Source organism: Limanda limanda, chromosome 1 (assembly GCF_963576545.1).
Source record: "Limanda limanda chromosome 1, fLimLim1.1, whole genome shotgun sequence".
Lineage (NCBI taxonomy): Eukaryota > Metazoa > Chordata > Actinopteri > Pleuronectiformes > Pleuronectidae > Limanda > Limanda limanda.
This window is the reverse complement of record NC_083636.1, coordinates 7,219,546-7,246,742: the sequence shown is the minus strand read 5'-3', so window position 1 is coordinate 7,246,742 and position 27,197 is coordinate 7,219,546. Positions and strand designations below refer to the sequence as shown.

Sequence of the window (27,197 nt, the reverse complement as noted above, 5' to 3'; positions counted from 1 at the left end):
AAGTCATAACCATGTTAAACGGGCTTGAAAGAATCATTCCATGTTATTAGACCTCAGTGGTGGAATTATCCTTTAAAACACACAGATGTGTAGAACATCCGAAGCCTTAACCAGCCATGCTGCTAAACACAGGCAGAAGTGATTGACGGCTACCCAGTCCAGTCTGCTACACCAAGCTGCTGCATTATGATGACACTCAGATTGTTGTTAACACTCAACAGAGAAATAGAATCAAACAGGAAACGACAAACGTCAGACAATAGAGCTGCTGCAGCACCAGGAGCTGCATGCACACACACACCCACACACAGCAGCTCTGTGGCAAACAAGAGCAGGCACAACAGTCCATTAGTCTGCAGAAGACAGCACACTACCGGGGATGATGGCAGACACACTGACGCTACTGTTAAAGAGATCTGATTGGTTAGAAAGGAGTGGGGGGTAGCCTACTATACCTCTAGCAGGGTTCCTGGCCTTGCCAGACACTTTGGGCTGAGAGAGGGAGATGACTTTCGCCCTTTGACCCAGAGCTGAGGTCAAATGACAGAGATGGCCCATTAACCAACAAAGCCACACAATGGAGGATGGTTTTTCACATACACACACGCTCACACTCATGGATGGATGGACTGCCTCATTCATCATCCTCCTGGACCAGTCTCAGTTTCAGTGACAGGTTTCAGATTTAAACATAATTCACGCAACTCATTTTGAAATTAGAACCATGACAAACTGACTGATGGCAACAAGCACAAAAGAGGGTCTCACCTCCTCTGCTGAAGGTTCCAGGAACATCCTCCTTGGTTCCCATCACCTGTTTCATCAGAGCGCCGATCTTAGGCGGCCGCAGCTTATCTGAGGAGTCTGTGTTTACATCAGAAAACAACACACCAGCTCTGTTACTTCAGTTTAAGACACTACAGGATACTGGTGATGACACTAAGTGAACCGTGTGACAATCCACCCACCTGATGTGCTCATATGTGTGGAGGTGAATCCGCTGAGTGTGTTCCTGCCGCTGTTCTCACTGTATGAAGGCATGGAGCTGATGATGGCCTGCAGGTATTTCTCCTGCTCCAGACTGGTGGACTCTACCTGGGAGGGAGCTGCAGAGAGACGACACACATGAAGAACATACTATTTTAGTGGCATATAAGCTGCAAAGAGACTTTTTTGACAAGGCCATGTACATGCCATGTGTCTTTATCCTGTGCATTTTTGACATTTGTGTCACTTTATAACCACTGAACTCCTGAACTTTGCAAGTGAGGAAATGCGTGGACACTGAAAACTTCAGAAATAAGGGAACATGTCAGCATCATGTTCTGGACATAATAGGTTACATGCATCAGCTAGATGCCTAAATAGTTTTTTGTTGTTCACCTGTACTGGGGGTGTTGGGGGACTTGAAGAAGCCCGCCACACCCTTAGCGTGGAGGCCTGCGGAGCGCAGCAGGACGGCCTTGGTTCTTGAATTCCTCCAGCAAACCACTGGGAAGCGGTTCTGACGATAGCAGCGGCAGATTCTCTGGATGGTCGTGTCCGGGATACTCTGAGGCACTATCAGCAGGCCGGGGTAGCTGTGATACACACACACACGTATTGTGTGTTAAACACTAAGGAGATGCTGTGAAATATACTTTAACAATCTCTTGCTCCTTCATCGTCTATGGCGCACTCTCTCACCTCCTGCAGACGGTGTACATGCGGTTAACAGTCGAAATCCTGAAGGGCTCGTTCTTGGAACGTGTCAGGCTGTTGCTGAGCGTTCCCAGACCCAGGCGCTGGTAGTCGCGACAACACGCTCGCTCCACCACGTTGCTCATGGTCTGTCTGTCGGACGAGCGGATGGTCGAGGAGAGGGTGAGCGAGCTCTGCGGTTCCAAATCCTCTGAGACTGTGGAGACACACAGGAAAGCTCACTGGATGTCCCTCATTTCAAAATCACGAAATATAAATAAATAAAAAAACATACTCTCAAACATATTCTGCCAGATGTCTGTATGTTTCTTGTAAATTCACTGATGTGTCACAGAGAACAGATCATTTTCTGACTTATAGAGCGTGATATAAAGTGGGTGCACTGGAAGCAGTTGTAATATCATTTGTTTGTAGTGTGTAGTGTGTATAGCTATCCACTATAGCTTTGAACATTGTAGTATAGAAAACACTGTGCTTACCTGAGATTTCATCTTCATCCAGCTCTGACTGGAAGCTGCTCCTGTTCTCCCAGGTGGGCGGAGAATACTTCTTCCTGGTCACATACTGCCGACCTATGGTCCTTTTGGCACTTTTCACCAGGTTCTTGGAAAGTGTCCTGAAATAAACAAAGAGTGAGGAAGAGAAGTTAATTGTTTTTTACAACATGTTTCAATGGAAGTTGCCTCACATCCACTTCCTGCTGGGTCTTTCAAATTTGAAGCCGTCTGAAAGTCCAGCTGACAATAGGCTGATTTGAGTGTTCTTGAGTGCTCCTCTCATTACATAATCAGATGCGTGCACAAATAAACATATCAATCAATCAAATTGTATTTGTATAGCCCATATTCCAGGAACATAACTGTACCAGTTCAGAGCCTCATATTTTCAGACGTGATTGATGGTATTTGGTGCCATCAAGTCTCAAAGAGCTCCACACATACATGATGGGAAATGCTGTAGCACCTCGGTCATACAATATACTGTAACCTCATATGACCTTTGGCCTAGAGAAATATGAAGGGGCAAATTCTTGAGCGAGAGGTGCTAATTAGTGACTTTGGTTCACAGGGAAATATGAGGTTGCCAGCTGGAGCCAGCTGTAACTCAAACTGATGTTACAGATGTGAAGGATCACCTAAGCAACCCTACAGGAAGTGACTGCTCTGTGCCCGACCTGCAGGAGGTGATGGAGTCAGAGGTACGGCATAATGTAACAGTCTGTTACTGCTCTGTCTGCTGACAATTCTGTGGAGCTAAACTAAATGTTCTAACATCCTTAGTTTCTCCTGAATAAAACAAGTTTCACAAACAAATTTCTGCCTTCATTCATTCTACACAGGTTCCTTACTTGAGCGACTGGTTCTTGTCCTTGGTCTTGTGCTCCACCACCATTTTCCCACTCTGACCCACAGTGAAGGCAAACGTGCCCTGGACGTGCTGAGGATACCGCAGCTTGTGCATGTGCTTCCTGAAAACCTCCGCCAGGTCTGACGCAACCTCTTCATCAAACGCAATCTTCATTAGCTACAGTCGTACACAGAGAACAGTGGAGTCAGGGAAGAGAGAAGCATGCACAGAGAATACAAAATAAACAGGTCTTGTTGTTTATGAGTACCTGGAAGGTGCAGGAGCGTAGCTGCAGCCCCTCCTGGACAAACTGGTCCATGGGTATAGTGACTGAGATCCTCTTCTCCTTGGTCAGAGAGGCGATGGGGAACGAGCGAGTGATCACTTGTTCACCCACTGCAGGGAGAAGACGCAGAAAAAGAGCTGGGTTTAGAGGACTCGTAGATCTGACCCATATCTATCGGTGTGATGTGTCTGTGAGAGGTCTCACCCAGTGGGTCTGTAGGCGTGCCCTTGAAGATGAGCCGGTAGGTGGTGAGGAAGATGGCACCCTCGGCAGGAAGCAGAGGTGGACCTCCCATCATCCCTGTGGCCTCCTCGCGGCCGTCGGGAATCAGGTGGACCCGCATTCCCTCCATCACCAGCTCCTCACCCGGCAACAGAATCGGCCTCAGCAGCTTGGGCTGAACAGACAAAACACAAAAGAGAGGACGACAGGGAGTCTTATTAACGATGTCACAGCAGGAAGAAGACAGACGTCAATGTGGAAAAATCTGCTTTGGCACTGGTGTAAAATTTCCTGCATGATTTTAGCATTATATTTCACCATCATTTATCTACATAATATAAGGAATGGCATGTTGCCAATAGAAACTGTGGTAACTCAAACTGTCATACTTTCAACTGAAACATGAGTAAATGTGACATCCTGCAGGAACTCTAGTAACATTTGATATAATCAAATATCTTCTTAAGATATTTGAATGAGCACTGCACTCAAAATCCACTACCAGCAGTGTTTGGGAAGTTACGTATTGAAAAACTGATGAAATGACTGTATCGCTGTTGCATAATAAGAACATCAGCCAAGTTGGACTGGTGAGATCTTGGAACAGATGATGTCACAAACAAAGAATTGACAGATGATGTTTTTATTCATGCGGTCTGTTTCTTATAAAACTTTAACTAGATTTCTTTTGACAAGAGCTGAATTGAAAGGACTCTTATTTTCAAACAGAGCTGACTTTGCTTAACAATGGCACAACGAAATAAGATGAGCGGTTACATGTTCAGTCACAGGTCTTTAGTGAAATGACAAAACATGAGGAGTCGAGCCCCTCTGGAGAACACCACACCCTTCAGACTGAAGGCACTCCAGGTCTGCAGCACCTCTGGGAGCTACAGCAGCCAGGCTTAGCTCAACTGAGGCTCAAAGACCAAACAGCACAACAAGGGGGAGCAATCACCCCGCATGCACTGGTGAGGCGTGCCGTGAGTCATACGGTTCTGTCTCTGGTAGACAGACGTACCTGCTGTGGCACTGTGAGCCTGAGCTGTAAGGATTGGTGGAGAGGGGAGTGGGCGGGGCAGGCTGGGGTTCTGCGTGGCCTTTCTCCAGTGGCATGTAAAAATAGGAATTGGTTACCTTTTGGATCGGAGGCAGTCTCTTACTCTCCCTGTGGACTGCGTCCAACGTCTCAATGTGCATCTGAACAATATCTGCAGGGACAAAGACAGAACGATGAAGATGTTAGAATCCAGATGATAGTTTTGTGTGATGCTCTCTATGCTAGGAAGCCAGATCCCAGAGTGTGGCATGTCATGGTGCTTCCGTACCTGGTATCATGGTGTGGAGGGCCTTAAGGTGCTCGTTGGTGACGCCGCTCTCATTGCACACTTTGTCGACAAAGCGGTTGATGAAGCGCACCACAGAGTTGGCCACGTCTGAGCTCTCGGCGTCTTCGAAGCCGCTCTCTGTGTCGTAGCTCTCCGCCATGCTGCCCGCAATACTACAATACAAAACAACCAGCTTTAGAAAGGGAAAACAAGGCAGTGGCTGGGATTTAAATCCTTGCTAATGAATTGTAAAACATTTCATATGAAATCAGCACCCACTGGTGCCACAAGTAGAGCTTAAATAAGTCATCACAAAGATTTTCTATTAAATAACCATCTGTTGAGTAATTATCAACAAATCAGAAATATAAAGAACTGAGTGTTTGTGGCAACATAAGCTTAGCATTAAAAATATTGCTGCAATTTTCAGGTCATGTCTTGACAATGGATCAGTTTGAAATATGTCAGAGAACAAGAGGAAGCCACAGTGAACTGTTACAGAGAGAGTGACAGAGATAGTAATGTATAGCAGGCGAATGCCCATCAATTATTATTAGAACAATGACAGTTCAAATATGATTGCATCAATAATATAAGTTTAAGGGATACTTTACACTTAAATCTGTTTGAATTGTAAACTAAATTAAAAGTTTTTTTGATGATACATTAGTGCTGGTTTTAATATCACATTAACTAACAAATTCACACACACGTGGGGTAAATAGTGAGGCTCTGAGCTAGGAGAGAAGTTACACTTTAGTGTAGTTATTATTACACTATTTGTCATTTTGCAATGATTGTTTTATTACTGTTGCACCTACATAATGTGAGTCTGACCCCCAGGTGAACGCCGACAGTCGCCATACCTGTTTGTGACGTAGCTGTTGCTGACGCTCTCCACGTCTGCGAAGCCTGTGTTCCTCAGCAGTCGGTTCTTGCTGGTGTCCAGCGGCAGGAGCAGGTAGCTCATCCTGTTGGCGTAGTGGATGGCCTGGCTGAACACGGTGCTCTCCTCCTTCTGTACTCGCTCCGTCTGCATCTCCTTGCTAAGTGTTGGCCACAGCCTGTTCTGCTCCGACGCCAGGTCCAGGGCGCTGATTTCCCTGCCATTACCCGAGCCGTCCTGCTGCTCCTGAAAACAAAACAAAAGGAGGTTCTATTAATGACTAATCATCTGAAGACAGCGGACATGAACAAGCTGCACGTCTATTAGCTGTGGTGAGAAGAGTCTTCTAAAAATGAATGACTAACATTTATTTTACTGAAATAATGAGCAGGATTAACACCTTTCTATGGTCACTGCAGTTTGATATCAGATAGACATGTAAGTACTCACCAGGGACTTATGCTGCTCTCCATCCTCTGATTCCAGGTACAGAGCCCTGATGTGGCTCTGGACGTCACTGTAGAACATGGCCTCCCAGAACTGCATGGTGGTCCACACCATGTGCTCCTGTACACAGCTGTAGGCAAACTGAGTGATGCCTGCGCCGAGTTTCTGTTAAAAGGAGAAATATTATGAAGGCGATCCCAGCAACCTCAATTTAACCCAAAGCTCTTCTCACTCACTGAATTGTAAAGTCCATGTGGACAGGTTCTGACTATGTGAGGTTTTGGGCTATTACAGTTGAATTAGTGGATCTGAGATTACTTTTTTGGTTGATGCTAGTTATGAACTTACTCTGCAGAAGGCTGTGACCAATGGGAGCAGGGCAGCTGCGATGCCATGTTCGTCCATGTGTGAACAGTCCTGCACAGACAAAGAATAGCAGCACATCACAACAGGCCGCAGGCACCTCTCACATGATGAGGGCCATAAAACAGGACAGTATTTTAAATATATTATTTCATTATCTAAACTATCCATTGCATTTCATGTGCTTAATGTTCTGTCCATTATTTAACTTTATACAGAAGTAATGTGAACAGACCATGATGCATATTTGTTCAACCTGCTAAATTGTCCTCTAGCATCATTTCATATCAGCTGGAATTTTACAAAAGTAATTTTTACGATTAAAAGAAAGAAACAAGTTGTTGCGGGTGCATCAAAAAGCCTGTGAGTTATCACACCAATGATCAAACAGTAACCAGATAAATTGGCTAAATGCATCTAAGCTCTCCGTCTTTGTAGGAAAATACAAAGTGAAATTTGTAATGCACAGGCAGCATAATGAGACCCAGTGTTTTCCATTAATGACCTAGACTGTGGCAGCGCGCCATGTTCTAATTTGTCTGCACAGTTTCATAATGAACCCAATTTCTGTTACACTTCTCTCAATGACATAAAAGATCTATAACATAGTGTTTTGTGCTGTTTCTTCTTTGATGCATTGATGCACTGAACCCCCTCTTTGCCCTACTCTCACCCTCTCTCTCTCTCACAAACTTACAACGGACCCATGCTGGAACATAATCAAGAATACCAAAGGAGACTGTTGCAGAGGCGGTTGTCATTACGTTGGAGAAACAACTTCTCATGACTATTTTTATTTTTTCCTAAAGGCTAAAACGGCTCTTGCTTGCCACACTTGAATTACCAGCTCCAGTTCAGGACTAAGGGCTCTGCTACAAGTGGTTTACATTTAGTTATTGACAATGTAGCATGTGAACTATTATCGAATCTGTCAAAATGAAGGACAACCCTTGATTTTCAGCACTGTTATAATATTCAGCTCCCCTGTTCCACCACTTTCGAGGCTTACCTGTAAGGTGCAGTTCAACATGCGGACTATGTAGTCAAACTGCTGGTCATCCAGCACAGCTCGGTTCTGCAGGACATGCTGATTGAGCTCCTGGGTCAGACAAATCCGGGCTGCCCGACCCTTCAATGCCCGAAGTACAGCTGGCATCAGCTGAACAGAGGAGACATGACACACAATCACAACACAATATCTGGGACATATACACAGACATTTAAAAAAAAAGTATTTGAGGAAAAGACAGTACAACCACTGGAGAGTGGATTGTCTGTTTCCGGATCATTAATGAGAAATACAGATAAGATTTCAGAATTTTTTTTTTTAAATATGTAAGCAGAATTTTGTGGCAGTTCATTCATTGGTATGAAAACTGAGCAGCGACGCATCGCACTCACCTTCTTTGCCTCCAGCATCTTGTTCTCAAAGATGTACGTGATGCAGTTCCTGACCACCTCCAGCCTGCGGGCGCTGTTGGCCATCACGCTTCCGTTTCTATCCACAGTGTCTCCTGCAGAGGTGGGAGATCAGACACTTGTTTATCACTGCAGCACTGAACTAAACCCCATGAAACACACACTGTGAGACAGATGGTCTCAGTGTAAAGTTTACACGGGAAGTTTGAAGTACAAGGGCAGATGATTACTACATTACTACATATATTTACTATCAAACCCAACCTTACAACAAAATAAATCTGTTTGTCTTATCACTGTATCCTTTTGTCCTCTCTTCACATTTTTACTGAATAAAGTTTGTTACCATATTTCTAAGGACTTAAAAGTAGTATAATTTGTATGTATAGTCTGGTCATTATAGCGGTTGGCACATCATAAATTGACCTAAGGGAGATATATTTGTATCTGTTGTGCTATATTCTGGGTCGATTTAGAAATGGTGTCATCATACAATTTTTCCAGCAGAGTCCGCTCTGACACCACAGTTCACAATTCTCTCAGCATTGTCTGAAGGAAGTTGTAAACTAGTTTGTGAGATGCATTGATGTAAAGCTACACCACTCCATCATTTTCCATACTATTTTACACAGCAACACAAACAGTTTCAGGCACGCAAATCTCCTCCCCAGCTCACCCAGTGGGGGCCCGGACGGCACCATGGCCTTGATCTCCACCTTGACCACGGGAGGGGCATTCTTTAGTTTGGCAGTAGCGTGGTCGATGAAGAGCTGCACTGCAACATCGTCCAGCCCAGGAAAGAGAGGCTTATTCGGTGGCTCATTCTGTCTGTTTTCTGTCGGCCGCTGGATATTGCGCATTGCCACTGCGGGGTATGGATTCTCCTGGAAGAGGGAAAACACAGAGAATCACTGTTAAAGGAACAGAAGAGAGGAGGGCACATTTTGAGTATTGGTGACATAAAGGAAAACAAAGAAGAAGGTGGACCAAGTGAAGAGATAGGGATTAGTCTCGTCACATTGGGTGAGTAAGACGGGGAGAGAAAAAAGGAAAAAGACTCAGAGGACCCAGAACAATGCTAAGTTTAAGTACGTTTTTGAAGAGCTGCTCGGCGAGCTCCTTGACGTGGTTCATGACTTTGTGTGGACACGTCTCCTCTTGTCGTATCCGCTCCACCTCATTGGCTACCAGCTGTGAAAACATGAGAAAGTAAGCGTTAAATTTCACCTTATCGTTTATATCTGGGGCAAAAACATTGAATTCCCATCAGATTAAGAGTGACACAGACTAACTTTTTCTAATAATCTCATTTATATCCGTAAATTAATGCAATGTGTTTTAAACATTACTTTATTTAGTTTTTAATGACATTCTTTATATTGTTTTTTATATACATCTATTTAAAATACTGTATATTTATATATATTACAGATCTTCATACTTTTCCCTCTGTTCAGATTTTAGGATTTACCTGAATATCAGTTAAAACTAAATGCTTGTACATCGTCTTCATGGTTCACAAACGACGTGTTACAATATGAGATGATGGTTGGTGGGACGGTGAGCCACAAATTATTCAGAAGTTCTCCTGCACATTGTGCCAACAGACTCACATCATCAAATAGGTCATTGGCTCTGTAAGGAGGCCCCCTCTCTGACACGAAACCTGCAAACGCCATGCCGTCCAACACCTTCATCAGGAAGTCGTCCTCCGTCAGCGATCTCTGACCCAGGAAGGCCGCCTGCAGAGACACACGTTAGCACCAATCTCCTGCTTGTGCGTGCGATCTGATCTGAATATTCCTTCATGTAAAGTACACGTATGACTGATCTGATGCTCTATTGTGGAGTTATCTTCCTGTACCTTATGGAATCGGATCACTGGTTCAGGGTGAATGCGAATGATGTGTAGACACCAGCGGTAGCCCTGGAAGAGCCGAGCGAACAGCCACAGGAACACTGCACGGATCTCCTTATCCTAAAACACACAGACAATGTATGAGTCAATGCCAACACACAAATACACACACACACAACAAAACTGAAGGAATACTGGAATGAATAGGACATCTTCAACCATTCTGAACCTGCTGTTTTCTTTGGTCAACATTTCTTCTTTCACCAGCATTCCGTTTTGATTACAATCTTGCTGTATGAATACTTTAGTCTCTGTGTGTGTAACTTCATCCTACTGAATTGTTTTCTGTGTCGACTGTTCTGTCTACATTCAGAAAAGGTGCTACACATACAGGATTTATCACTAAGAATTAAAGCAAAGAGTAGGTAACATTTCTTCCCCTCAAATATGAAGTTGAGACTTTTTGCTGTTTGAGAAAACAAGGGCTGCATTTTCACTGCAGGAACTTTGACCAGGAACTAGGAACATTTGCAGGAACTGTGTTTCAACCATGACCTGGGTCTGAATCACGTTCTGGAGATATCGTTTTACCACCAAACGTGCTTGCTCGCGGGGTTAACCAAGGTACAGGAACCATGTAAGGTGGGGTTAGGGTTTTACTGACTCTTTGTTACGAGAAGACAGCAGATTATCAGCTGACTAACTTTTGTTTCTTACCTGGATCTTAAGTGCAGAGGGTTGCGAAGAGACTGGGGGAAAGGCATGATCAGCAATTTCCAGCTCTGGATCCAAAATCTGCAAAAACAAGAACATGAAACCACTATCAGTTACCACCTTGGCTTCTACATCTACCAACCCTAATGTTGCTCGTCTCTGCTCTCATCAGTCAACATCATTTAACTGAGTCATTAGCAGTGAACATCACTTAAATCCTGGAAAACAGTGTTCCAGCAGAAACTTTGTTTTACTGTTTAGGGTTTGAAGAGTAAGTTGGTAATTACACGTATGTTATTGAAGGTATAACTCTTCCCCTGCAGCTTTAATCATAGCAGCTAATGATCTATATCCTGTTCTTCGAAATACTGTTACTTAAATATGCTTACAAAACATTTATATTAGCAGCAGCCGCTCATTTCTCAAAGACATCATCACTTTTGATGTCTACTTTTAGAAGAGAAGTTGAACCCATTAAAATAGTTCCTCTAAGTAACTGATTTTGCTTTGTCCAGCTCTAAGGAAAACAAAATAAAGACTCAGGGCTTTATGAGACAGAAACATTTGCAGCAGCAACATATTCCAGCCCAAACAACTACAAAACAAATTGTATCCCTTGGAAACAGCCTTTGGCTAATACATGAATATCCCAGCGATCTGTAAGCAGATCGGAGCAGCTAAGCTAAGCCCTGGTTCATGGTTGCTGCCCAACAATCTACATCCTCATCGTTTTGCGACCTTCAACCAAACCCTGACGATCACTTATCAATGTCGCAGTTTATCTATCCTTGTGTCTTGTTTCAGTGATGGAGGTCAGATCGAGTGCCTGCTACTTTTCATTGATTAATCTCAGACAACAAGCCACACACACACATAAAAAGGAGACATACCTGACAAAAAAAAACAAAGTCCTGCCCCGGGTCTGGTAACCGAGTTGTGAAACAACTAAAAAATATATTCATAACCCAAAGGCATTAATTAAATAAACATGGGCGGGCAGCGGGTGGGAACTATATTTAGGGATCAGAAATGAATCTGAGTATGATGTAACACATCTAAATGAGCCAATATGAAGCCTAGACAGCTGCAAGGATATATGTTATCGTGAAAGCCTATGACACAAACTTTACTTCTGCTCAAATAACTGTCACTGCCGACATCAAACTGACTGGAACAACAAACTGGCTCACATAAGACAATAATAGCCAGTGGTGAATACGTTGTCATTGGATCTGTCGTCACGGAGAAAACACAGGAGCACCGGTGCTGCTACAATTCACAGATGCTTTTCCAGGAACAAAACCAAGCCATAACCTACTGGATGTGTTTTTATTCACAGGTAAGCGGTCAGGTCGCAGGTCATAAGGGTCCTCATTTGACTTGGAGATAATTGCGGTCAACAGGTCTGAGCTTTGCAGGTGGAGGTTTGCAGCAATAGACCTATGCGGGACTCAAACTGAGTCCAAGCACTGACCGGCTGCTTCTTTGGAGTCTGTTTGTATCATTAGTCCTTCACTGAGGTAAACCAGCGCTGTAGGAGATACAATCCTCCAGTTAAAAATCTGTGTTAGAGCGGAGATCTGCTGGCTGAACACACAGACCCATAACCCAGTGAACCTTTCTTTGACTCATTGACAGCTTTTAATCCATCTCCACAGAGCAATGACCACAACTCACAGGAGTCTCTAGGTTAGAGACCATAAAGCACACAGAGCAACCAGTGAGAGAAATGTCCCCAAAAACAATAACAAACAATTTCACAATAAAGTGTTTCTTTATAAGACTTTTTGTAGCCTTGTAGTCGGAAACATAGAGCAGATGCCCCAGTAAGTAAGTCACAGTGCATGTGCATGATGATTAATTAGGTTTTGATGTGAAATTATTAATGGTAAATGGTCTCTACCACACAACACGTTTCCGCCATTCACACGTGGATCTCTGTGCAGAATTTTCTCTGTCACACATCTATCACACATTAGCTGCACAGCCATCACAGGAAATTTGGGGTTCAGTGTCTAGCCCACGACAAGGACTGGAAGAGAATAGGATCGAATCGCCAACCTTCTGGTTAGAAGATGACCAGTTCTCCCTCCTGAGTGGACAGCAATTCTAAAACTGTGTTTAGATCATAATTTGGGGGCTTCCTTCAGGGTTAGAAGGGAATGCTTACATTCAGCTATGATATTATTGAAACCTAAAAACACAGAACAACAGCCACAAGAAGAGTTTACAGTCTATTTACTGCCACAACTCTATGACACAGTTATAAAATATTATACAACAAAGTAGTCTATGGTCTATATCCTTGTTCTGAGTCCCCTTGTTAAACCTGTGGAATTGGTTTAAAGGATCACAGGATTGATAAAAACTCAAGATACTAAAACAATAATAAGTAAATTAAATGCAGAGATAGAAGAAGCATATTACAGGGTTGTGCATGTGCTCTGAAACTCCCTGCCTGATGAGATTAGCCAACTCACTACCGGTCTTTAAATCACTGCTCAAAACTTATTTTTACAGGAAAAGCATTTCTAACATGCGACTTGCAATTATTTCCATTACAATCACTCAGTCTTATGTTCCTGATCTTGTCAGCCATGTTCTCTCCTTTTCTATATCGTTCTCTACATCTGTGAACAGCAGTTTCAAAACAAGTCTTCAGGGGTCATTGCAGACGTCCTGAGTAATGTGTTATTTTAAAACATGCATAAATGTAAATCAGCACTGTAGTTTTGTATTATATATGAAACTTTTAATTGGAGTGCACACTCTACTCATACTAATATATTGTATAACCAACTATTTGTGTTGATTTACAGCTGTAAACATATAAACTGACGTAGTAATGTAATCAGCACAATGCATTTATGATGAGGATCAAATCTTGTAAACATTGTGAGAGTTCGTGGGAAGAGCATTTCCAATATCAAAATTTAGGCAGCGTCCAAATACACTTGGCATATCTGAGAAAGAAGGGAATGCTAACTCATCAGCTCTCAAACAAACACGTCCTAACCTCGAACTCAGTGACTTCCCCCGCAGAGGATAAACTGTCCTGTGATTGGTGACAAAGCTTGTCAATCTGTCACCAGACACTCACTCACAAAGTAATCAAATTGATAATTATGATTTACATGTGACAGCTATCACAGGAGCAGGAAACAGAGCTGACTGTCAAGGAAGGAATGATTTAAAAGGATTTTCCTACAAATGGCTGTAAAAGTATGACCTATTCTTAAAATAAATGAAAGTACAAGGAATATCAACAAAATTGTACTTAAAAACATTATATGAGTACATGTATTAAGTTACATTCTACCACTACTTGAAGAATTAAACAGATTTCACTTTCTGCTTACAAAATATATACATCCACTTCTAAGTTTTAGTGTTTAATAAATGATTTCTGTGGATCAGTTAAGTTTATGTGACACTGGTCAATCACACGGCTTATGTTTATAAGCAAAAGCCTCATTTATAACAATGTTTTTGCCACTATGCCACTATGACATCAAAATAGGGTCATTATGTTCAGTGTTTTTAATGCAATGAATGAATAAAACAATAAACCGTTCAGGAAAGTGGGTTATTTTTATGGATGCTGTATACTGAATGTTATGCCTACTAGTTTGTCTTGCAGTCTATCAACTCTGCAGCACGTGAGCTGGCAGAGCACCAAGATGGTAAAGAGATAAGATTATCATGGGTGTTTCTGAAAACATTCAATTTACAATGACTAGTCTTTATGTGATCAAACAACTAATCATCAGTCTCTGATTAATATATGATTTGAGTAACAACAAATCACACTGTTTAAAAATATCATTCCCTATTTACTATGACGTAAATTCAACGGTTTCCCAGCAGGGAAGAGATTTGCGCATAATGCTTAAATAAATAAGATGATAAGGAAATAGAAAAAAGTGTTTAAACACTTGAACAGATAAGCATTTCTCAGAATGGGCTGCGATTGGAATAGAGGAAGGGACTGAAGCTGCAGTGAAGTGCTTGATAGGAACACATCAGTGCAGAGCAAGAAACGCACGTGATGGGAAATTCTTCTCCATTAAGTGTGGGTGATATGGTTACAACTACAGCTGAGTTGGCACCAACAAAAATTGTTGAAGCACCAAGTATCAACTAAACAAAAAAAAAACACTAAAATAAATACACAGGAAACTTATCTCAAACTCAAACATTCTGTTGCAACGAGAAGAAACAAACATTTTTTGACCAATTAACCAGATTTTTAAATGTTTCTTAATGAAAATTGGATGAAAATACATTTGAAACAAAGTCAAAAGCATGTGAATCTTGAATATTTAAAATTTAGCCCCAAACTTAATGGTGAAGCGACACACAGGCGATAAAACACACATGTTGCATTATACAATGCATAACACAATCTAATGTGATCTAATCTGAAGTTAGAACCCAATTTAATTTGAAGTGACAGAATATTTGTGATTCTGTTAAAACACTGAACTTATTTTATTAGCACAAGTTTCACTACTTCATACTTGAAAAACAAATAAAAAACCCATACACTATAGCAAATCCAAAATTAAACTGTAATGATCCTCATGGCATCTCAGCTCATTAAGCAGCACTGGGGAATTAATTTATTAAAACATTTTATACCTAGTGGAGGTGTGTGTTTGTGTGTGTGTGTGTGTTCATTGTTTTGGTTGCAGCTCTCACCATTGCCAGCACAGTCTGTGTCTGTTGAAGGAGCGGCTCAGGCAGCAGGGAGATGTGCACACACTCGGGAATAGTCACCGTACCACCGTCCAGGTCGGCAACGATCACATCCAACTGAGCAGAAAACGCACACATGTAAAACACAATTTTCATCTCCGTTGATTAAAAGCACATCAGTGTGATACACAAGCTGATTACAGTGAGTGAAAGATTAAGAGACAGAGAGAAAAGGCATCTCTGTCAACGGCTGCTCATTACATGAACCAGATAGCAAACATCTAAACAAAGATTCACTGCAGACAGCAGGAAGGGCTGCCCAGACAATAACCTCTGACCCTTGACCCTGACGACTGCTGGTGCATTGATAACTACTGTACAAAACATAGCATTTCATTGTTATATGAAATCAATGGCTCCATCAGAGCGGCAGAGGGTAGTCAGACATCTCAATAAGGAGGGTCCATTACACAACTCATCAGGCTTTAATAAGAGAGCAGCAAATTAAATCCTTTGATCAACAGATGTAGACCAGTGGTTTTCAACCTGGGGTGTACCAATATCAATTCCAGGGTTCACGCGGGGGTTGTGGAGGAAAATAAAAGAAATAAAACTGGTGAAATGTTTTAATATAATATCCTCTATATAATTATATCAGTTCAAAAAGTGTGTCCTTGAGAGTCAGGGAATACACATACGTTTCTACCCACCTGATTATTCTGGGGGGTCGTGACTTGAAAAGAGAGAGCCACTGATCTAGACTCTAATTATTTTCATTTAAATTGGTGAAATTTAACTTGGCAAGGTTTGTATAGGGAACTGTATTAGAAGGCGTACAGGTACCAAATAAGCAGACAGCAGCGGGGACAGTTTAATGAAAGACAGATGAACCATTACTTAATGGGTCACTAAGAGTTACATGCAACATACTCCCTAGTGTCATCAAAACTCACATCCATGGCAGAGCAGGAGACGGCAGACTGAGTGTAAGTACAGTCAAAAAGTCTTAACCTCCTCTGTCTGATTTCAAGGTCAGACAGATACTGCTATTTTGTCCTCTAACTGGCTGTCAACATTTTCTGCTGTTTTGTACTGCATCTGAATTACTTTCTTGTTAAAGTGGTTTCATCCTTGTGAATAAAGTGCTTGATGAGCATAACTGCCCAATAATTGAAGTTGTATGTGTGTGAAATACATATTTTTAAACACAATACAGGCTCATCAAGAGTAGTTTTCTGCTATCCTGTTGAAGCTCTTTTTTAATTTAAAGGTGGTCATAAGGTATTGGTTGACTTATTGGTCAAGCTAATCCCACCCCAAGCCTCTGACTTAAACAGTTCTTTCCTTTAGACCAATGAAGTGTGGGTGCAAGAGTTGAACCAGTTATTCTGGCCGAAGTCGGTTCTTTGGCCTTTTAAACAAAAATAACTGGTCCAAGATTAGGTGCTGGCTCAGAACCAGGCCCTTGAACTGCCATAGGAGGAATGGGAAATGGTGATGTTGATTAAGAACTCACCAGCTCTTGTGTTTCGGGGCGGAAGAACGAATTGACACCGATGATGAAGGGAGTGGGAGTGCTTAGGACCTCTATTAGTTTTCCAGGTAGGATGGGAACGTAGGTGAAGCTGAGAAAGACACAAACACACAAAGAGATTTTTCACATCAATTGTTGTCAACAACAGTTATATACACATGTTGTATTTAATAGCGACTAGTTATCTGACTTGATATGTTGTAAAAACACCTCGAGAATGATGTGGAGACAGAGACTGTGGGTGGAAACACACCAGTATTTGAGGGGGAACATGATGGCCAACAATCCGCGGCAGGCGTCCGTGAGTCTCTGGTAGCTGTTGGACAGGAACAGGATCTTATGTTCCGTCAGGGCAGCGCATAACAGATACAACACGTTGACTATACCTGAGGGAGAAGAGAGCAGAGACCGGACATCACTGTCAGTCCACACAGAAACACATACTAATAAACTCCAGTTATGTCCTTAATTCTGTCTTTATGTCCTTAATTCAGCTTTTAATGTTACTTCAACAGCATGTTTATGACTGAGATTTTTTTAAGTGTGATTCTCATATTCTGCCCCCATGTCTCACAATGGTTTCAGTCATTAAGATACAGTTGAATTAAACATTTTCTAACAGTAAAGCAGAGCATTATAATCATCCTTAAGGTGAAATTTATGGTGGAGCTTTTGTTTCGGTAGTGGTTCAACTTTGCTGTCACCAGAAAGAAGTCATCACTTGCATCATAATATACCAAATCTTCACTTGGACACCTGAGAACACTATTTAGAAATTGTAGGTTTATTCATTAAATATAATACGAGTTCTCACCAAGCTGTCTGAAGAGCTGGGCCACGGTGCTGCCGCTGACAGGGAGCGCATCATTGATTGGAGTCTGGACAACTTGCCGGTCGCCAGCACCTAACGTTATCGTCCGCTATAGATTGGAGAGAGAGAGGAAAAATTGAAAAGAGGTCGGGAGGTTAGTAGTCATGGAATAAATGGCCTTTTCTGAGTAATCCAGGGTTTGGAAGCTTGGTTTAATCACAGTTGTGCGTGAGAGCAGCATAAGTTAGCGACAGAGAGATAGAGAATCCCAGAAGCTTAGCAGGTACGTGACAAATCAGAAACAAGCCATTCCAGCTGATCAGGGTGTGAGTGGAGCTTGGCAGGACTCCATGCCAACAACTGTGCTGCAACACAACACCACCACATCAATGAGCCTTTGTGGGAGACGGGAATCCCAGCATGGCAGGTGTCATGCGCAGGTGATTTTCCACTGTGGCCTCATGTAAGATTGATCATGGTGTATCTGTTCGGATGATTCCCGAGACGGAAGAAATCCTGAACTGAGCTGACTTGCAATCTGTAAAAAGGCTGAAATAGCCGTGTCTTTAAAATAAAATAGAAAATAACCTTCCGGCTGCTTTGCACACAAATAAAACTCAAGACCTCAGAGTCAGACACTGTCCGATCACTATCTCCTCCATTACAAATAAATGTGGAGTTGGAAATGCTCTGAGCCCCAGACAGAATACAAAGCCGATAAGTATTGATTTTTGCATGGACAACCACTGTATCCGGGAAATTGAGGTGATTTAGACTGTAGGAAACAAATCGATGTGATAGAATTACAATCATCCAGAATTGAGCTCTGCAGCATAAAATGAGCAGACTGAGGCGACAGAACACAGCACACTTCACAGACAAGGTTTCTATTCATCTAAGGCCTGCAAGACACATTTTCATTTAACACTCCAGATAATGTGATCAAATATTATGTCCTGGTAAAATAGAGAAACAAAGTTTCAAGTCCTTGGAGCAACAGCACTCATGTGAGGTTCATTCTAATCCTGCCAGAGGGCTTTCAAGGTTCACAAAAAATTATGATTGTGATTGGATATGCAGTTAGCGTCGGAAAAGGCTGTTAATCACAGTAATCAAGCCTGTGAGGCTGTATGTGTGGACTGGGCTGAGCTGGGAGGGAAGAGTGCAGCATCATCATCTCATGCGCTCTACAGCAGCGAAAGCGTTAGCAAACATAGCAAGCTGTTAGCATTTCAATACTGCGACCCAACAGCTGATCATCTGGTGTGTTCACACTGTTTATGTTGTCTGCATCATTTTAATAAATAACCACTAGAGTAATGTAGGATCTTCAACACTCAATGTCTTCTCTTAACTAGAAGGTGGCAGGCTGCGATAGTAAATCCTGTGTGCATCCAGTGCACCAAATGGAATAATCAGATAGTGAATAAATATATATCCAAACACAAGGAGGAGAAGTTAAAGTCGTTGCCTGATATTGTACCTGAATAAACCTAGAATGTCCTCATAGATGCATACAACTAGTTTTACCAACTGATATTTATATCCTTCACACTAAAATATCTTACAGTACTTCTGTAAGAAATCTTTTGATACTTTTTGACATGGTCTTAACCAACGTTTTTGTTTGTTTACAATTCTGACAAATGCAAGATGTTGCATACTCAAGGATTCATTGAAGACAGTTATGAGGATGAAACATTAGAATCCTGTAGTTATTATAGTAATAAATTACTAAATTACTTTTTCTAATGGTGTTAGTCCAGGAAATAGATTTTGATTGAGTAGTTTTGATTTCTTTTTGTTGTTCTTTGCAAATGGTTACATTAAGGAAAAATAACAAATGATCGGTATGAAAGTCAATCTGGAGGCTCATGCTTCTATCAGAAATGCAGTTGGCAGTTAAAAAAAAAGAAAGAAAGAATGATCAGTTGTTGGTCCCATTTTGATTGGTTCTCCTGCCACAGGAAGTGTGCTTGGATTGGCTGAGGGGAATGGGTGGAGGAAAAGAAGTTCAGAGCTGATAAGTGGTGAGAGGAGAATGAAGTAGGGCTGGCGTACCAATCTCTCCTCTCTCTCCTCCTGGCCCGGCTGCACAAGCAACCGACAGACACACACACACGCAGACAGACACACAAACACACGCGCACGCGCACACACAGACACACACACACAACCCGCAGAATAAGACCCAAGTTAGACACAACAGGAGCAAGGGCACAGGATGCCCACACTTGACAACAATATATGACAATAATGTTTCAGCATGGCAAAACAAGGAAGCGGCACAAACAATGATGTCACAAACAAGAACTGCAAGATGACGGCTGTGTAAAAATAAAGGATGAGTGGAACGGTAGACATGAGAGAGACGCGTGCAAAACAAAGTGAAGCCATCATTTGGGATTCAACAGCGCGATGACACCAACAATCATCGTGTCATTTTATTGCCAACTAAAATAAACAGAGCAACAATAGCAAAAAACTGCAGTACACTAATTGTCATAGAATAGCAATAACATAATTGCACGAGAGGGGAAAAGAGAAATGCAGGGGACATTATTTTTTCCCAAGTGCAGTCCATTGCAGGCAATTCGCCTACAATGTTTTTACTTTTGTCTGTTGTTGTAATGAGGATCTATCATTGACTATATGAACTCCTACATTGATGATCCTGATATTTCACTGTAACAGTAACACTGGGAATTTTTGAAGCCGAGATCATTTTATTTAAAAAAAAATGTAACCTCTTCCCACAGTCTGACTTATCTTAACATCACATGATGGTTGATAGAACAATAACAGGTAATAAAACTAATTTGGTAGAATCAGAGTTCCTCATTGACACACCGCAATAATAAAAGGTGAAGGAAAATAATGTGTTTCCTCACGCAATCAGCTGACAGAAAGTAGCCACGACTTCCAGCAAAACAATAAATGGGTTTAAGGCGCTTGGCAGCGTGACAGGCACTGTCCATAAATTGGGATTGGAATTTCACCTTTCACACTAATTACTTATAAAGACAACAACCCCATCACTAGAAGAAGGGAGGATGAAAACTAAATACAACTCATCCCACACCATGAGGAAGTCAAACACGCATTATAGAGGTCAGGGTCATGTGCACACTGTGGGGAATCACGATGTTGTTCAAGATGACTTTACCAGGAAAGATGCTTAAAAAAGAACTTAGTGGTTTGTCATTTTTCTGTGTTAGGGATGATCCTGCTGGTCACCCTGCAGCACTGCTTTTGCAATTCACTATTTCTCACATCAGGCCAACAGCCTTGAGTTCAGTCCAAATTAGAGTTGTGTAAACTACTCAGATAAATAACTGGTGCTGTGACATCCTGTCACAACGTGTTATTTCACAAGCTGCACTGTTTAAACACCTCTCACACCTTTTAGTTATTTAACCAGCTTTGATACGACAGCCTGCACCAGGATTCAAATTTAGCTCTAAATTTCAGAGGTCGTACATTTTTACCAAACTAATGCGGACATATTTATTCAACCAGAGGGGGCAATTGTAATGAAGTCTAAGCAATGTGTGTGGCAAACGTAGCACTATCTTGGATAACCAGACTGGTTAATTATTATAATAATAACAATTATAATACACTTTATTTGTGTATTACTTTTCTTGTCTAAATGCCTCAGAAGAGGGTAAAACAAAAATACAATTTAATAAAAATGGAAAACGCATTTTAGTGTTAAAATTGTCAATTTTTATAAATTTAGTCGTGCTTTAAATGTCCTTGTTAATGTGTATCGTAATTAGTTATCCTCATCCTGTTTTAGTTGACTAAAAGTCTGGGTATTTTATTTATTTATAAAATTATTTTATTTCAGGCTATATTAAACATTTTAGTCACTGTATTGCAGCAGAAAGTTATTTGATCAAATAAAAACCTTTGCGCTTTATCGAGCAACAGTTAAATAAGGTTAAAGCAATGTTAACAAAAGTATTTTCACCCTTTCTAGCTCATATTTACAGGCATATACAAAAAGAAGCCCTCTGTGTTCTTAGTAGAAGGTCCGATCATTATTAGTGCCTGCATCTGTTTGGTGTGTGACAGTGTTGCCACAACAATATGTCTAATAGCCAAAATCATTTCGGTGTCATGTTGCTGGAGTCTGTTGTGAGTTCCTGTTCAGAGGCTGAACAGACACATTCTGTGTTAATGACAGACGTTTAGTAAGGCTGAGAGAAAAGTCCTGTGTGATTTAACAGTTACTGGAATGTGTGTAAGTGTGTGTTGCTCTTTCTAAAGTGGCCTGTGCCGCTCTTGAGTCGGAAGAACAGAACTGTTTGTCCTTTGGCTGGACAGGAACAGGACGCTTAAAGGGATAGTTCACCGAAAAATGAAAATTCAATCATCTACTCACAACTATCACAGGACATTTAGGCTTTAAAACATGATGTAAATGACAACGTTTTGAGTCAAATATGAAGGTCGGGGCTTGCGGACACTTTGATGACACCACTTTAGCAGTAAGGAGGCTTGATACGTTTTGTCTGTGTCTGAAGTGTAAGTCACCATTTACTTCAATTGTATTGGATCCTGCTGCAACGCTGCTTACCCCTGAGACTCCAGAAGTGTTTTGTGGACTAACACTTCACCCACCCCTCCATCGGCATAGTGCTGAGCAGATAATGAGGTGAACTACCCCTTTAAGGAGCTCTGTACATTTACTGTATATACTGTAACTGGCTGTCTGACGTTTCACATTGCATTACATTATTGGTAACATACAGCTTTGTTAATGAAACCACTGATTAACATCTGTAGCAGATAGAGATATATCAGTATGATGAATGATTCAGGAACCAGCTTTTACATTGGCCTGTTTGTGTTTTCAGATTTGCCTTGGTGTGTAAGGAGAGCTGTGCTGTAGCCTCTGCTGTTTGAGACTGTTTGTGTGTTAATACTGATTAGATCTCATTCCCTCATTCAGCTGATGTGCTTTCCAGTAGGGAGCCATCTGCTGTCCCATATGGCCACACAAATAAATTAAGACCTGCACAGCTTCAGTAAGGTGTGTGTGCATGTGTGTGTGCGTGTGTGTCCCTTGTGTGTTTGTCAGGTAGTGTGTGTTTCAGACTGAGGAAACAGCTTAAAAATAATCAGTGTTCTTAAATACATATTAATAGATGCATCAACTTAGGTTCATGACAAATGCGACAGAAGAAAAAAACTGAAATAAAATATTTCAAATGATTAACAGCGTGATCTTGTGGAAGCTGTTTGATCACAAAACACAACAAGACAGATCAAAAATAGCACAAGCGCCGTCAATCACACATGATTTGAAATGACAGCAAAAGGGAACACATTCCTCAGGGAAAAGAAGACAACTCTTTTACTGCTTGATCAACAGAATCTGTAACATTAAGCTGATTGTTGATTGGGGAAGCTTGCAGGACGGGAAAGTTACCTGGAGACAACCCAGCAGCCAGTCACAGGCCAGGGCCTGAGGAACCTTTTCTAAACTACATACTGGGGACTCATCTATCTGTAACACAGAGGAGCCAGCGTACAGTAGGGTGCACAGAGGTGACAAACATGTGTTACAACAACTGTTAACCACAGTGGAAGGGTTCAACTGATGTACCTTCAGAAAAAAAACTTAATACTTCCTTCTGTTTGTGCACCATCCGCGTGAGACAGTGTAATAGGGATCTTTTAATGACTTAGAAAGAAAGAAAAAAAAAAAGTTGACATTGTGTGGAAGAGAAATAACTTAACTGAAATATATTCTTACAAAATATATTTTATAAAGAAAGTAAATGGTAGTGAGGAGAAAAGGAAATGACATGAAACAAATCATAAAATGTTTTAAAACGTGACCAATCTGATGTTTGAATTAGCTCAAATGCGTTCTCAAGTAACACACAACGTTGGACCTGCTGGGGCATGTTCACATGTCAGTGCATACGTGCTACAAAATGCCCAAAACAAGAAACTTCCTCAGTCAGTGGAGAGTTTAAGTGTGATGAGCTAGAGGCTTAATGGTGAAAGGTTTGTGTCATACATTTGTTGTGACACGGAAAAAAACACCTATTATATACAGTATAGATACTATAAATGGAAGAGTTGAGATCTTCCTTCATGGCTAATTAATAAAACGTGATGATGTAGTCTACCTATGTTAAGTGGTGTTGATCATTCATAAAGGAGAACATTGGCTGATCAGAACTTTGGGCTTAATGTCTCCCAGTACACTCATAGCAAAACAATGATCTATATTAATGATGTTTACAATTGAGTGTGTTACCAGGATGGCTATTTGAGCAATACACGCTGCCCCTCAGGGACAGAGATCTGATGTTAAACCAGCTGTATGATGAAGATAAGCATCTTTAGAACTTTAAACCTTGTGACACTCTGAATATAGTGATCCATTTACGCATGCAAGTTCCTGTTTTTGATATGCATACACATGATGTAGTTCAGAGTCTTAAAATCTACAACCACAGCTAAACATTTTCTTTAGTACCAAGCAAAACATAAGTGCCTGTTTAGCAATGCTAGTGCTGGCTGTCCATGCCGAAACGGAAGCTGTGCTAGCCGACGGCGCCAAGCTTTACTTCCCTGCAGTGGCATGTCAGTGACTAAACTGCCCTGCTGCAAGGCATTGTGGGACATAAGGAGTGTGTACCACCCAGCAAAACTGAACAGAATAGAAAATTAGACTGAGAAACTGTGTCACAGTTTATCTTCCTCTTTTGGAAGATGTTCACTTTGGTCTATATGACAGGTAGTTTGTTTTCTCCAGGCATTTGTGAGAGAAAGAGGCAGTAGTTTGTACCTGGGAGCCACCAGCAATGGGGATGACACAGGTGAGGAGATTCCCGATCACCGTTTCCAAAGGAGCAGACAGGCCATCAACGTAGATGGTGTAGACCAGACCCAGACAGTTCTGTTTGTTAGAGAGGGAGGAAAAAAGTAAATAAGTCTCACTGCTTTATTAACTTCAATACAAATGTTATTTTATAATTGTATTTCAATTGCCTTTTGTGTTCATTCAGAAAAGGTGAATAATTAATCACACAATAGTGTAGTGGAGTAAACAAATGGTTGTGTGCACCGTACCCTGAACACCTCGGTGTAGTCTAGCCGGGACACCAGCACCAGGCTCTTCGGGGCAAAGACCTTCGCTGCCTGGACGACGGCCAAATCTTCATCTACCTCATCCAACTCGTTGGCCTCTGGCTGAGATAAACACATAAAATTATAAACCTGAAGGGATTTCCAATTGAAAAAATATTAAAGAAGAACATGGACACCACAACAGAGACCCAAGTATAAATCTATATGCTGCCTTGTCACAAGTGAACAAAGTAAACAGACAAAGGTCCTCATGCAAGAACATATTTGTATTCCTAAACTAAATTTCTCCTGTATTTATTCATACGGTGAGTTTGTAGAATCATGCCCCGACAGATTCAACAAAGACTTCTATTGTAAGAGAAGTGTGTAAATTACCAATGTAAACAATATGAATGTGAGTGTATACGAGTTAACATGCACAAGGATAACAAATTAGCATAATTAACGCCCCAATAGTACCATATAAGACTACACTTCCTGCCCCATTGGTCAATCTGTTCATACAAACGGTTCTTGCATGAGGTAAAATGTGTACAAGTAGGAGGCATTAAATAATGTGCTGAATGTATATAATAAGCACAGAATATCATTCCAATACAATCTGCTCATTCAGCAGATACCACACCTCCTAGAGTGTACTATCTTTGTAATTTCTTTACAATTGGGTGTTCATGGTTAAAAGTATTCATGGACCCTAGGTGTCAAGACTATTAAACCAAAATAAAACAGTAACTCCTGGGACCATCACAGGAAACCAGTGGGGGATCATGTCAATCAGTCATTGCTGCTGCACTAACAACTAGTCTGGTAGCTACACATTGTCCCGAGGACTCGTGCCCTGACGTCTGCCACACCTGCGGGTTGTCCAGGCACTCCCAGAAGGTGAAGCAGGCACAGTAGTGACGCTCCGAGTTGATGTCCGTCAAAACCGCTACAAAGAAGGAGGCAGGCTGCCGCTCAGGAACCAACTGCCAACCGCTGGGCTGACAGAACTATAGAAGAGGTGGGCAGGGGTTGAGGTGATAGCGGGAGAGGAGACAGAGAGGAAACACAGACATGGAGTTGGAATCAGATTGGAGGGAAGGGGAAAAAAACGAGACAGATGGAAAGATTAGTTTACATACCAATGTGGCAATCTTTGTGTCATATCAAACTGTGGGTCACATTCTTACAGCACCTCAGGGTGACTCATCCAGGGCCAAGCTATCATTAACCCAACAAAACAGGTCCTGAATATTTTCCTTCTGCTTTAACAATATGACAACAACACCAGCCTGCTGACTAAAATTGAGTGAGTAGAACAGTAAATATAGTATGTCTTCAGCTGTAAACACATTAAACCCGTTACAGTATGAAATGTTAAAATATTTACACGTAATCAAGAAATGTTAATGGTGCAAACAATACGGTCAGTGTTGACTAAATTGAGCAATCATTAAACGTTAATATTAGCTATGTTACAATATATCATTTTTTATGCTATGGTCATTATTCACAAGGCTGCCTCACTGACTTGATGACTCTAGAGTTGGACCTTTTCTCACCTATATCTCTGTGCAATGTTAAACGTGCTATGTGCTGATTTCTTTTATCCTCAGTCAACTCATTCAACACATTTTCTCAATAAATCATAATCCTTGTGTCTATGTTGTGTAAAAAAGCAGAAAAGGGTACAAATGCAAATCCTTAAAATGTACTATTGTATATATCTAAGACTAAGAAAAGCAACTCTGTGCATTAAATTAACTGAAACAAATGTTTAGTGCAGATTAATTAGCTGATCAATTTTCTTCAGAGTGCTAATTCGATCAAGTAACTAATCTTTGAAGCTCTTCAACTAACAGATCAAGCTATGTTTTCTTTCTAGGCAATACCTAACTAGTTGAGCAAGACAGCTCCTCTAGTAGTGTTTAACAAGTCATGAATTGCATTTGATTCATGTAAAACTTCAAAACAAACTCCAATCACAAAAATGTAGAAACTGTAAGAACTGTTAGAATAACTATGTGGAGTGTGGCCCCTGTGGATCAGGAGGTTTGTGAGCTGTAATCATCTTGCTGTGGTCCCACATAAAAGACTGACCAAGTGTCACTGGAAAATACCTGCCACATAAAATACTCCTTTAGTTCAGCGTGTGATGAAATGTGCCCAACAATAAATCTTGTAATACTGGCAGTTGTCTCTTGCCCCAACGACTGAGCTGGCCCAGGAAATAAGCTCATGTGTCTTGTCCTGGTCACCAAGCTACACAGGAACATGTCTGTGTGTGTTGACTTACCAGCTCTATGCCTTGTGGGAATGGGCTGTCCTCCCAGTCTTTCTCAGGAAACCGCTGGAGAATGCGACCTTGACCTTCACCCTCCACTGTAGAGACACAGAGAGACAAATACAGTTCATCCCAAGATTGTTTGTTGTCTGTTTAATTCTGATAAACTCTATGATTGTAAACCAAAACAGCACAGTGGCA

The 27,197-nt window shown here is 41.4% G+C and overlaps 1 protein-coding gene across 4 annotated transcripts in view; it reads right to left on the bottom strand.

The window, feature by feature from the left end:
• sbf1 (SET binding factor 1) overlaps window positions 1-27,197 on the bottom strand; it is a 52,861-nt gene that overhangs the window by 6,323 nt on the left and 19,341 nt on the right. Inside the window, exons 2-32 of one of the 4 annotated variants that reach the window (XM_061068476.1) lie at window positions 27,009-27,094; window positions 25,585-25,722; window positions 24,713-24,832; window positions 24,429-24,539; window positions 23,055-23,132; window positions 19,676-19,705; window positions 17,618-17,723; window positions 17,057-17,189; window positions 16,786-16,894; window positions 15,273-15,386; window positions 10,575-10,652; window positions 9,864-9,977; window positions 9,613-9,741; window positions 9,092-9,190; window positions 8,676-8,883; window positions 7,982-8,094; window positions 7,590-7,739; window positions 6,566-6,634; window positions 6,221-6,382; window positions 5,751-6,016; window positions 4,885-5,057; window positions 4,694-4,767; window positions 3,539-3,731; window positions 3,317-3,444; window positions 3,050-3,225; window positions 2,181-2,317; window positions 1,687-1,897; window positions 1,384-1,580; window positions 969-1,106; window positions 769-864; window positions 456-530 (exon numbers count right to left, since the gene is read on the bottom strand). In XM_061068476.1, coding sequence (XP_060924459.1) covers window positions 456-530; window positions 769-864; window positions 969-1,106; window positions 1,384-1,580; window positions 1,687-1,897; window positions 2,181-2,317; window positions 3,050-3,225; window positions 3,317-3,444; window positions 3,539-3,731; window positions 4,694-4,767; window positions 4,885-5,057; window positions 5,751-6,016; window positions 6,221-6,382; window positions 6,566-6,634; window positions 7,590-7,739; window positions 7,982-8,094; window positions 8,676-8,883; window positions 9,092-9,190; window positions 9,613-9,741; window positions 9,864-9,977; window positions 10,575-10,652; window positions 15,273-15,386; window positions 16,786-16,894; window positions 17,057-17,189; window positions 17,618-17,723; window positions 19,676-19,705; window positions 23,055-23,132; window positions 24,429-24,539; window positions 24,713-24,832; window positions 25,585-25,722; window positions 27,009-27,094 — 4,011 coding nt within the window. The remainder of the gene's footprint in view (window positions 1-455; window positions 531-768; window positions 865-968; window positions 1,107-1,383; window positions 1,581-1,686; window positions 1,898-2,180; window positions 2,318-3,049; window positions 3,226-3,316; window positions 3,445-3,538; window positions 3,732-4,693; window positions 4,768-4,884; window positions 5,058-5,750; window positions 6,017-6,220; window positions 6,383-6,565; window positions 6,635-7,589; window positions 7,740-7,981; window positions 8,095-8,675; window positions 8,884-9,091; window positions 9,191-9,612; window positions 9,742-9,863; window positions 9,978-10,574; window positions 10,653-15,272; window positions 15,387-16,785; window positions 16,895-17,056; window positions 17,190-17,617; window positions 17,724-19,675; window positions 19,706-23,054; window positions 23,133-24,428; window positions 24,540-24,712; window positions 24,833-25,584; window positions 25,723-27,008; window positions 27,095-27,197) is intronic. The other 3 variants (XM_061068483.1, XM_061068490.1, XM_061068498.1) reach the window with 3 other exon arrangements.